Below are 13,054 nucleotides of genomic sequence, written 5' to 3'. Positions count from 1 at the left end.
ATCCAGGCGTAAATTTACATTTACATTTAATCATTTAGCAGACGCTTTTAGCCAAAGCGACTTACAAAAAGGGGAGAGCAATAGAAGCAACGAAACAAACAAGGCCAACAACCTGCAAGAGCTGTAAAGAGCTGAAATCTCCAAAAATGGCCCCAGAACTGAACGACAAAAGGGCTTATTTCTGCTATTGTAGGCTCATTTTGTAAATGTAAGCAACTAATTTGGACACGCAGGTCCAGTCATCGCAGCTCAGAGCTCACCCAGAATCGGCTCTACATCTTCGGAAGAAGAGCCGTGGAAAGTTAAAAATAACACACACGACCGCCCATACCGCGATGGCATAAACCAACTTTTATGCTTCACTCATATCTATTTTATTACAAAGTTGTTCACTTAATTAATTTAACACGATTTTTAGTTTTCAATATCCACAACATGCACATTCAATTATATAAATGCATGGTAAATGTTAGAAAAAAAGGTTTTCCAAAACCGCTAACTAAGTTAGCAACTTTGTTGGTTGCAATGTAATTTCCCATTGCCAACCAACTAAGTTGCTAACAGGTTAGCAACTCTGGTTTTGGGAAACGCACTCCAGTCAGATCAGTTACTCACTGGTTAAGGGTTAATAACCATGGCTAAACCACTGACAGTATATGATTTAGCTGTTGTTTATAATCATCAAAACAAAGTCTTATTTAAAGATTCATTATCCAAATTATAGGTATTTGAGCCTTTGGAAATGACTTTGTTTGAGCTCTGTCAGAAATTGTATATAGCAAAAGTAAATGTATTTGTAAGTGAATGACAGACAGGGAAAATAAATACGAGTACTTGCACAAGACTTATGTATGTTATAGGGAGCCGTGTTCCTGATTGGCGGATAGAGGGAAAGGGGGCGTGTCTCAGCAGGAAAACTCACGTGTAGGTCAGCCTGGGCTTTATTTACCTCCTCACTGTCGGCTAATCGAGAGCAGTGTCTCATTAATCCTTACCTAGACCAGACAGTTTCTTCATCTGTGGCTTTAACAGAAGCGATGAAACACAGTACCAGCGTCCCAGCTTTCGTCAGCAAACTCTGGGCACTAGTGGAGGCTCAGTCGACGGACGAGCTCATCTGCTGGAGCCAAGTGAGTACTATATTATAAGTGGATCTTTATTTTAGGTATTGCGTGTCTTGTGTTTATCAGAGTGCAAGCAATATTAACTCTTCAGAGTATAATGTAATTTCTTCAGAATGTCACTCGTTTAACATTAGCTCTGTTTATCTGCCCAGAACAGGTTTATTATGATGTAATCAGGAGACATATATTAGTAATACTGCCTGACCTGCTTTACAAAACAGATCCACGTGTTCTGAGCTGATGCCGCTGGAGGCCGCTCGCTATTGGTCCACTGTCCGACCAATCGCTGCTCGTTATATTATTAGAACGTGATTGGAACAGCGCGCTCTGAACCGAGGCATCATGTGACAGAATGAATTAGAACAGAACATTTTGTCAGAGACAGCCATACAAAAAAAAGTAAAAAACAAAAAAAAACAAAGTTATTTAATACATGTTGTTGATTTTGCATAATGGAAAGTAGTGAACTGAAAGTTACAAAGAGATTAATATTATTGCAATTGAATGACTTCATGGATATCCGCTTTTTTGATTCATATTTATTTGTATATGTATGTAAATATGAATTTATTTGCCTTGAATTAGTTTTTATTAAGACTACTCACCCTGGCGGTAAAGATTTTATATATATCGATAATTAATATATTTTATATACATTATTATATACCTCAATGATGTGTTAATATATACCAATATTGCAGATATTAAAGTATTGTTTTCAAACTGGGGTCCGTGGAGAAGTCTAGAGAAAAAACATAAATAAATGAATAAGATTAAAAAAAGTTATTAAATTAACATGGTTAACAACTGATTTATATAATGACTCCTTATATACATATAAAAAATAACAAGTAAATGTATTATATGGTTAATTTATTATTTTTTAAATTTGCTTAAAAATAAAATAAAATAGATTAGACAAATAAATAAATAATTAATCTCAAGTAAAACTGTAAAATATGAATAATAGTAATATTAAAATTCGTAAATTTGCTTAAATTAACATGCAAAAGTTAAAACCATTTTATATATACACACACATACATAACATTAGAAACTAATTATATATATATATATATATATATATATATATATATATATATATAAAGGTACATAAATACATTTTATTAAAATAAATACATAAGTGATTAAATGTTTAACATAAAATACAACGTAAAAAATGTATTAAAATAAATAAATTAAAATATTTGTACTAATCTATTAATTCGATTAAAATACTCATTTGTATTCTATTATTTTATTGTTAATTTAACATTTAATCACTTATTTCACACACTCGAATAAGATTGAAATAAAAAATTATACATTTAACAGTACATTATTACCTTTATAAAGTTATGCAATAGAAACTAGTGTTAGATAATATTAATATTTTTAGTGTATTAATTGGGTGTTTATAAAGTTTCAAAGTGTCTAAAAGTTTCAAAAGCCCGGGTAATTAATCAAAAAAAAAAAAATCTTCAAGCTGACATTTGTAACAAATTCTAGTTAGATTTTGAGTTATGTTATGGAAGAAAACATGAACTGTGTAAAATATTTAAAGGGATAGTTCAGCCATAAATGAGCCTGTGATGTTTATCCGCTGACCCCCAGGGCGTCCGAGATGTAGGTGTGTTTGTTTCTTCAGGAGAACACAAATGAAGATTTTTATCTCAACCGTTGCTCGTATAATGCATGTCAAACATCACATTTTTATTTTTAGGTGAACTATCCCTTTTAAGGTTAAGAGATAAAAGCAAATCGATTTGATATGTTGATATGCAAGAGCCCTTCAAGTACAAAACAGTGTTTCCTGCCAGGCCAGAATGGGCTCTTCTTTAGAACTAGTCTGACATATATAAAGTGCTGTAAGTTAAACCACATCCGCCTGTTTCCTGTCTGTTAGGATGGCTGCCATTTTCTTGTCCAGGATGAGCAGCGGTTTAGCAGAGAAGTCCTGCCCCTTTACTTCAAACACAGCAACATGACCAGCTTCGTGCGCCAGCTTAACATGTGTGGGTATTAATGATGAGAAGATAGTGGTGAGACTATATCTATAGCATGACGTACTGACTGGGTTTTGTGAATATTTTTCTCCGTCATGCCCTGATGGTTTCGGTTCCTTTGATCGCCTTTGGCTTGGCGACACTAACATTATGATCTAAGTTATTCAACTTAATATACAAATAACATTAATTAATTAGGATTTATTTAATTCTATAAACTATAATACTGATCTGCCAACATTGTCGCTTTATGATAAATTAAAATAAGCTGATAACATCACTGTTTTCTCCAGAACGACTGTACAGCCAAATCTAATTCTGCTGCAGTATTGTCCTGTTTAACACTGTGAAGCTGCTTTGAGACAATCGGCATTATAAAAGTGTTACGAGTTTCAAAATAGTGTAACTGCTGTAACAAATGATTTTGGTTGGGGTTCACTACTCTCAACTCCCTTGGTTGACTGCCTGGAAAACAGAATGGTATGATCAGAGAGTGAAAGAACGAACCGCCATCTTCATACACAAATCTCTGTATCTTTTATTACAAATGTATCAAATCATGGTATAAAACAATAACATTCCCTTAGTGTAAACATGTTTCAATGTCAGAGTCTATCCGTTAATTTCAATTTAAACTTGTCAATATAGTTTTCTCTTTACTCTCCACATAACAATGTGACATATTTCACACTCACATTCACAAAGTAATCATGTCTTAGCAAAAATAAGCATCACTTTCTTTAAAGTGCAGTAATGTCACAAGGATAAATCATACTTTAAGCTATATATTTATATATATACATGTCTATACACATATCTGTTTACTTGTTAATTCACAAAATGCACTGTAATACTAATTTAGTAATGTAAATCATAAACCCTCTTTGGCATTAAATGAATATTTTCATGACTTTAGAGTCACAACATGAATTATACACTTAGGGAAAACTGTTCAACTTATAACACTTTCATAATAAATTCTCCTTTATATTTTAAACAACATACCCCTTTTCTCTTAACATTTACTATAGTTTATAACCTGTCAGGATACCTTAAAAACACAAAATAACGTTAACAGGAAGTGAGACCACCAGTGTCACTCATTCAGCACAATACTCATGTTACACAGCCGCTCGCGGCATTGTTACCGAACCGTTTTCCCGCGATTATAAACACGGCTCTTTAACTCGGCTTTATACATCGAAAATTTCATAACCAACTCATCACAGTTTCAATACACAACATACACTTCAGGGGGACACAGTTATTGTCATATGTTAACAGAATACCAACCTGGAAAACAGAATGGTAAGATCAGAGAGTGAAAGAACGAACCGCCATCTTCATACACATGTACTGTATGAAAGACGGGGGTGGCGTCCGTCACCTAGGTACCGCGATGCACCGATACCCGCACTTTGGTTCCGCTTTCTTTGGTTCCCCCCTAACATTAATATTGAACTACAAGATGCAAATTGCAATTATATTAAACACTACATTGCTCCACTTAAATGCATATCAAATAAACATTAAATTGTGGTATCACATAAGGGTGGTATCACAAAAGCACAATATAAATAAATTGATTGATTGATTGTGTCTGACCTCCACTTACAGATGGCTTCCACAAGGTGGTGCATGTGGACGCTGGCCTGCCTAAAGCTGACGGGCAGGTGAACCGCGTGGAGTTTCAGCACGAGCATTTCCGGAGAGCTCAGCCTCATCTGATGGGCCTCATCCGCAGGAAGGTGAAGCGGATTAACTTTATCACACACTCAAACTGCAATGCATTCACCACAGGCGGACAGAGTACACAGCTTCATTACTTGAGTACAAGTACAGATACCCCTTGCTAAATTCTACTCAAGTACAAGTAAAGGTAATAGAGTCAGGTGTCTACTTAAGTAAAAGTACTGAAGTACTTGTTTTTTAAAGTATTGTATAAGTATTGCCACAGTGCTTACATTTATGTACAGAAACGTCCTACAGGGAGTTATGAAAAATTAATGTCTTGGAGAATGTAAAAGGAATTGAAAGTAAAATCAAGTCATTTTCATCTTTTTACCATGTTACTTTATTTAACATTTCTCACTTGCCCACAAGGCAATAGCACAATGGCAACGCTCTGACAAACCTCTGCTAGAGTTTTAATGGATCACATTTGAACCTGACTGAGTTAAACACACCCATACTCAAGAACATCACGGGTCGGCACGTTCCCGGATTGACCTGCTGCGTCTTCATCCATTGTTTCGTCTCTTATCTAAATCTGACCATGGAGTTGACTTTGGTGGAAAGCTGAAGCTGATTGCTGATTTGAGAGGGAAACAACAAATCGAGAGTTTCCGAGAAGTTTCTTTTTTCCTTTTTAGTAGTAGTAACGGGTACTTACGGTTATGGAAATAAATGTAGAGGAGTAACGAGTACAATATTTGCCTCTCAAATGTACTTGAGTAAAGTCATGAGTACTCCCCAAAAATGATACTCGAGTAAAGTACAGATCCCTCAAAATTGTACTTAAGTACTGTATTTGTCCGGCTCTGTCACTCACTCACACACTCTCTCATGCGGACATATACGTGTGTGTTGTGATCTTACAGGTTTCCGTGAGCCGTGGAGTTGAAGATGGAGGGCAGATCTCTCAGGTTCTCGTTCAGGTTAGTCATGTCAGAGGCTGGCAAGACTCCTCAGACCTCAAACTCATGGCCTTGTGCAGGTGAGAATTCCTCCAACACACGTACACTATTCATCGGTGTTAACCTCGTTTGCACACTTACAGGGTTAGTTCACCCAAAAAAGAAAATTCTCTCATCAATTCCTCACCCTAATGAAGTTGGACAGCCGTAACACCTCCGTTCATCTTCACACACAGATGAAGATATTAGTGTTGAAATCCGATGGCTCAGAAAGGCCTTCATTGACACCAATGTCATTTCCTCTCTCAAGACCCATAAAGGCACTAAAGACGTCGTTACAAAGCCCATCTCACTACAGCGGCTCTACAATCATTGATGAAGAGGCCAGAATAGAGTTAGTGCGCAAAATAAAAAATTAAATAACGACTTATATAGTGATGGCCGATTTTAAAATAAAGCTTCGAACCGATATGAGTCAGTGAATCGATTCATGATTCGGATCGCCAATGTCACTTGATTTCAGCAGTTTGCCAATTTGACACGTAATCCGAATCATGAATCAATACGCTGATTCATAATGGTCATGAAAAATACAGTAAAAACAATAATATTATAATTTAAAGCACGGGCGCCGGAAGCAAATAAAAAGTGGGTGGGTCAGTAGCGGCTGGTGAAAAATATTATAGGTGGGGCAATTGTTTTGCGGGGGTCTAGAGGTTCTCCCCCAGAAAAAAAATTATTTAGTAGATGTGATTTCCTGCATTATGGTGCGTTTGAGGCCAAATCCCTTGCCTATACCAAAAAAGACCTCAAACCAGTCAGTACCAACAGTCTAATAAAAAGGCTAATATTCATTTAACTGCCATAGAAATCAACAGTTTCACAGACAATGAACAAGTTGGATGTTTATTATGCTCCGTGCCCAGATAGAAAAAGTGCCGTTTACTAAACGATTGATTGGGCCAGACAAAATCACAGAAATCACTGAGTTATTTACCGCGTCTATAGTCTAGGGGTAGGAGACGCATGACATCAACTTTTGACGCAAATCGATCAGAGGTTCGAATCCGCCTTTAGCCGCACTCGCTCTACTCCTTTCCCTATCACAAATCAGATCGGAAAGGTATTTATTTTCAATAAAAAAGAGAAAATATTCAAAAAGGGGAAATAAAGCGTTTAACATGTGTTTAAGTTTCTTAATAAGTTTCTCGGTTAAGGGGTAGTCAATGTAAGCAGACGTGTGCTGAATTAGAGACGATTAAAGTGAGTGGGTCCAATATCATTGGTCTTAAAAAGTGGGTGGGTCTTGTCCCCTACACACACACACACACACACACACACACACAATGGTTCCGACGCCCATGATTTAAAGTATCTGTTTCTATTTTAATATACTTTAATATGTAATTTATTTCAATAAAATGCTGTCTTTGGTGCTCAAACATTTCTTCTTAAACAGCTTTTATTTGTAATAGAAATCTTTTGTAACATTATAAATGCCTTTACTGTTACTTTTTGCATCCTTGCTCTACTTGACTAAAAAGAGACCGTTTATCCTTTCCTGAAGGGAAAACGAGAGTTTGTGGAGAGAACTGGACTCGTTGAGACAGAACTATCAGCAGCAGCACAAAATCATACGCAAGGTATGTGAAAAAGACAGATAAGGCATAACATTATGACCAGTGAAGTGAATAACACTGATGATCTCTTCATCACGGCTCCAGTTAGTCGGTGGGATATATTAGGCAGCAAGTGAACATTTCGTCCTCAGAGTTGATGTGTGTGAAGCAGGAGAAATGGGCAAGCGTAAGGATTTGAGCGAGTTTGGCCAGATTGTGACGGCTAGACGACTGGGTCAGAGCATCTCCAAAACTGCAGCTCTTGTGGGCTGTTCCCGGTCTGCAGTGGTCAGTATCTATCAAAAGTGCTCCAAGGAAGGACCAGTGGAGAACCGGCCACAGGGTCATGGGCGGCCAAGGCTCATTGATGCACGTGGGGAGCGAAGGCTGGCCCGTGGGGTCCGATCAAACAGACGAGCTACTGGAGCTCAAACTGCTCCAGAAGTTAATGCTGGCTCTGATAGAAAGCTGTCAGAATACACAGAGCAGCTCAGTTTGTTGCGTATGGGACCAGTCAGGGTGACCTCTGACCCCGCCGAAAGCACCAACAGTGGCACGTGAGCATCAGAACTGGACCACGGAGCAATGGAAGAAGGTGGCCTGGTCTGAGGAATCACGTGTTCTTTTACATCACGTGGATGGCCAGGTGTGTGTGTGTGTGGCTTACCTGGGGAACACATGGCCCCAGGATGCACTATGGGAAGAAGGCGAGCCGGCGGAGGCAGTGTGAGGCCCCACCTCGCAACTTACAGGACTTAAAGGATCTGCTGCTAACATCTTAGTGCCAGATACCACAACACACCTTTAGAGGTTTAGTGGAGTCCATGCCTCGAAGGGTCAGCAAAAAGGGGCCAACAGAATATCATAATGTCATGTCTGATTGATGATATATATATAGTCACTATACACAACTGATCCTATATGTCACTTCTTTTCAGATTATAAAGTTAATCATCAACAGCGTCCAGTCAAATGGAATCAAAGGTTGCAAAAGGAGACTGTAAGTTTTATTTAAAGCACACAAAATAGTCTTAGTCAGTGAGAAATGTTGTTGTTTGCATTTTTTTTAATCTCTTCTCACATCATACTTCCCTTTTCCACCCAAACAGCCCCATGATCGACACTTCTAGTGAATTTCAGTCTGCACCGAAATATGCCCGTTCCCTGAGCACTTCCTCTCTCCAAGAGATCCCTTCACTGCAAGAGGTACCTGCTAAAATCTCCAGGAAACACGTTAGAATAATGGTGTTACCAAAGCTTCATGTTTGATCTAAGTGCGGTAAATTATTCCATGTTTGTCATCTGAATGACGTCACTTTATCAAACACGATGCCGTTTAGTTATAAAAGTAGCTCGATTTTAGTCACATTGAAAGTAAGTGACAGAACTTTGGGTTTCTGGGCAGCTGGATGTGTCCCCTGATGTGTACTCGAGTGGGATGATGATCTCAGACATCACACACCTGCTGGATCAAACACCTGAGCTGAGCACGTAAGACAGCAGTCAAGTCATGGTTTGGAGAACTATAATCTTATGACGTTTTTAAACATTCATCTTTAATGTGTAATAAATGAAAAGGAACTGAAAGTACTTTTCAGAGATTCAGTTTCTTTTCCGGTTTCATTTGTGCTTTCAGAGAGCCTGTGACGGAAAGCCTTCCTGTAAATCTGCCCTCTGTGGAGCTGGCGCTGTCTCTGCTGGAAGACCCAGAGTCTGAGGAAATACCCTCAGAAAGGTTCAATAGCATTTATTTGATCATTTGGGGAAAACATCTAATAGTAATTGTATATCAAATTACGAAAACAAAAAAAATTATATATATATATATATATATATATATATATATATATATATAAAAATATAAATAAATAAAACAAAAAATATACTTAATAAATACATTTCTACAGCCGTTCAGCCCATAGACTGTAAAAAAATAATTTAAAAAAATGGACGTGTCCGTGACGTCACCCATAGGATTCTGAAGAGCCGTTCTGAAGCGTGAAGAAGAGACATCACTCCCGGATAACAGAAAATGGGCAAATAGGCGGGATGTGGGCGGGGCTTAGGTGACACGATGACCAACCGACAGCGGATAAATGGCTATCCACCTGTGACTCAAAGTGGCCACGCCCTTGAACTTTAAAGCTACACTGTGTAACTTTTTTAGTTTAGTCTTAGCTAAAAACACTTAGTTCTTTCAAAAATATATGTGCTCATTAATGTATATTTACTTCTTTCAAGTACTAAAGTATTCTCGTAAGTTTATAATATGCCATTGAAAATACATACGGGTGAGGGGTTCGAATGCTGGTCGCCATTTTGCCCCTCCATCTTGAAAGTACATTAGCCAAAGAGGGACATACCCGTAAATTCAAGCTTCGCCTTTCGCGTTTTAACACTCGATGGCACCGTGTCGAATGTGAAGGGGGGATTGCCATGTTAATCTTGGACTAAATCAGCCACCGTAGGAGTTAAAACTAAATCAGAATTGAGAGGAACAGAAACTAATATTCACTGGATGGTCATAAACCTTTACACCGCTAGATGAGGGAAAATATCACACAGTGGAGCTTTAAGGCTTTACATAATGTAAACAAATGAGTTATAAAAAAATTTCACCCCCCTCGCAGTCGTCATGAAAGGCAAAATTAGCCGTATAGACCAAAACCATAATTTGTCCCAGTGCTGTAAAGTTGGGCACTTTGACATAGGGCTTGGTTCAGCCCCGATAAAAGGCTGTTCTGATGACGCAGGAGTTGCAACTATGGCATCTGAGAAGGCCATTCTTCGTGTTATTTTTGAATAACTTTCAGAGCCTGATGAAATCGGTATAAACTTGTTTTTAAAGGGTTAGTTTAACCAAAAATGAAAATTCTGTCATTAATTCCTCATGTCGGTCCAAACCCGTCAGACCTTCGTTCATCTTCAGACACAGATGAAGATATTTCTGATGGACTCTGAGCTCTCTGACCCCTCCATAGACAGCAACCCCCACTTTCAAGCTCCAGACAGGAAGTAAAGACATTGTTACAATAGTCATGTGACTCCAGTGGTTCAACCTTAGTGTGATGAAGAGATGAGAATACTTTAGTGCGCAAAAACACACAAAAATAACGACTTAATTCATCAATCTCTTCTCGTCTGTGTCAGTCTCTTACGCTGCTGGCGTAGTAAAGCCAGCCCAGAGCTTCCGGGTTCTACATCAGAACGCCGACTCATTATTGGTCAGCTACTGCTTCAGCATCACACGCATGTGTCACATGATCGGCATCAGCCAATGGTGAGCCAGCGTTCTTACTTAATGTGTTTACTACGCCAACAGCGTAAGAGACTGACACAGACGAGAAGAGATTGATGAATAAAGTGGTTATTTGTGTGTGTTTTGCGCACTAAAGTATTTTCATCTCTTCATGACATTAAGGCTGAACCACTGGAGTCACATGACTATTTTAACGATGTCTTTACTTCCTGTCTGGAGCTTGAAAGTGGGCGTTACTGTCAATGGAGGGGTCAGAGAGCTCTGAGTTCATCAGAAATATCTTCATCTGTTTCTGAAGATGATCGAAGGTCTGACGGGTTTGGACCGACATGAGGAATTAATGACAGAATTTTAATTTGTAACCTTTTTTATTTTCAAATGTTAAACCACAGAGTTAAAGCTTGTCTTCTGTTGGCATCAGGTTTATAAAAGCAGCGTATATATTTATTTGAAACAATCACATCAGTTGTGATTTCGCATTAAGCCACATAATGTTGATTTTATATTGATTAAATGCTTAGCTCTAAATATTTCACTCCCGTCTTCTCTTGAGGGCAGAATTGATGTGTCTGATCCTCTGGCGCTCATCGACTCCAGTTTAGCAGAGATCCGCTCCTGCTCTTCACCTTCACCAGATCTGGAGGATTTCAGCAAGGTCTGGCTTAAAACATCACACAGGTTATCATTGCTATAGCCAACATGCATATATATCTGATGTGTTTGGTTTCCTGTTTAAGATCCTTATTCCTGGCTGCCACGTCTCTGCTGTTAAAGACTCTGTCACAGAAACCAAGAAGAAACAGAGAAGCCCGAATGAAGCCGACACAGGTACACGCGAATAGGAGCCAGTTTTGAGTTTAGGATAATCTAAATTATTTTGCTATTGAAGCACAGGTACAATGTGTACTCCCACGCTTTCCTCTCACACACCGTGCTACACACACACCTGCACAAAACCACATGAAATCAGAACTTATACTGTTTTCCTGTTCAATATGTTGTGTTTGTGCAGTTATGCAGCAGAGAAGCCTGCAACAAAATGGCGACTCGGAGCAGGATCGCTGTGATGGAGGAGAGAGTTCGGATATTTTACAATCCCTGCTTCAGCTGGCACAGGAAGCATCCAGCCTCTCCTTCAGTAACACTACACTTCCTCTAGAGCTCTCCTTCATCCTTTAAAGCTCTAGTTCATCGTTTGAGCTTGTGATATAGAGAAAAGTCTACAGTCCTTCTATTTAATCATCACTATGTCATTTTGATATACAGTTTTAGTCAGAATTATTGGCACTCTTGGTAAATATGAGCAAAATTTGGCCTTTGTTTCCTCATATTTATACTCCTGTGGGACAGGAAGTCATTGCTGGACAATCTCATGCTCATAGACACCCTGATGTGATAAAACACATAAATATGAACTGTGAGATATTACTCTAGAGGTGCCAATAATTGTGGCCAAAATGCATTGGAGAAGATCTTTTATTTCCAACTGAGAGTTTCTCCCACTTTAAATTGTTTAATTCAACGAAAGGTTAGTATTTATTAAAACATTTTGAATGACAGATCAAAAGGATAAACAATGCAGATTTATTTTTACATCCGTCTTATATATATATATATATATATTTACCAATAATTCTGACCACAACTGTAATGTGGTTTTACTTCTATAAAATCTGGTTTACTCAAGTTTGTGTAATTTCCCATGTAGGGAAATGCAACAAAGCAACATGACGGAAAGCACTAAGTCAGCTCAAAGTTAAAGCTTAAAGTTCAGTAAATGGTGGAAAATATTCTGTTGACGTAACCTCTGATGTCAGTATCTGTGTGGGAAGGTTGCAAAAATAAGCATTAGAGGTTTAATTTTGCTGCTTAATCAGCCTGCAAATTTCTGAATCAGTAAATGAACATTAATAATCCCTTTTTTGGCACATAGAACTAATCTTGTCTTCAGAAAAGCAAATGACTTTATATTGATGCACCATATAAATATATGTACACAAACAATAAGAGAGAAAGTAATAAGTAATATTTTTGCGTACAGAAGTGCAGTTTGTTTACAATATGAATTGTAATGTAAATAATTTGTTATATATTAATGTCTAAATAAAGGCCAGAATATATATGTATTCCTTATGTAAGTATTGCTTATTTATTTTAATAACAGTATGTGTGTTTTTATGGGAAAGTGAACTGCTAACTGTAAAATAAAGGAAGATTAAAATAAAATTCTCTTTTACGCACAAATTTAGCATTCGGTTCTTTTTACAGGCGGTGGCATCTCATGAACAGGAAACACACACACACACACGTCAGCACACAAAGATCAGATGATCTGTTAAGAGCAGAACAGGGAAAGACAAGTGAGTTTGTGAACCCGCCCTGAGACCGTAGTACTATTAGTCATTTCTTT

At 37.9% G+C, this 13,054-nt stretch overlaps 1 protein-coding gene across 2 annotated transcripts; it reads left to right on the top strand.

The window, feature by feature from the left end:
• The first annotated feature begins 880 nt into the window (after positions 1–880).
• Positions 881–12,888, top strand: si:dkey-18a10.3 (heat shock factor protein). Of its 2 annotated transcripts, none has more exons than XM_067434246.1 (12): positions 881–1,130; positions 3,031–3,139; positions 4,748–4,878; positions 5,731–5,846; positions 7,334–7,409; positions 8,324–8,385; positions 8,495–8,618; positions 8,791–8,876; positions 9,022–9,120; positions 11,203–11,299; positions 11,382–11,472; positions 11,657–12,888. In XM_067434246.1, the coding sequence occupies exons 1-12, from the start codon at positions 1,038–1,040 to the stop codon at positions 11,821–11,823; spliced, it is 1,251 nt and encodes a 416-aa protein (XP_067290347.1). In that variant the 5' UTR covers positions 881–1,037; the 3' UTR covers positions 11,824–12,888. The 2 variants fall into 2 exon arrangements, with proteins under 2 accessions (XP_067290347.1, XP_067290348.1); XM_067434247.1 differs by having other exon boundaries at positions 894–1,130; positions 8,495–8,591.
• Positions 12,889–13,054: the final 166 nt, after the last annotated feature.

This window comes from Pseudorasbora parva, chromosome 23 (genome assembly GCF_024679245.1).
Source record: "Pseudorasbora parva isolate DD20220531a chromosome 23, ASM2467924v1, whole genome shotgun sequence".
Classification (NCBI taxonomy): domain Eukaryota; kingdom Metazoa; phylum Chordata; class Actinopteri; order Cypriniformes; family Gobionidae; genus Pseudorasbora; species Pseudorasbora parva.
The sequence above is the reverse complement of the archived record's forward strand: the minus strand, read 5'-3'. Positions and strand labels throughout refer to the sequence as shown.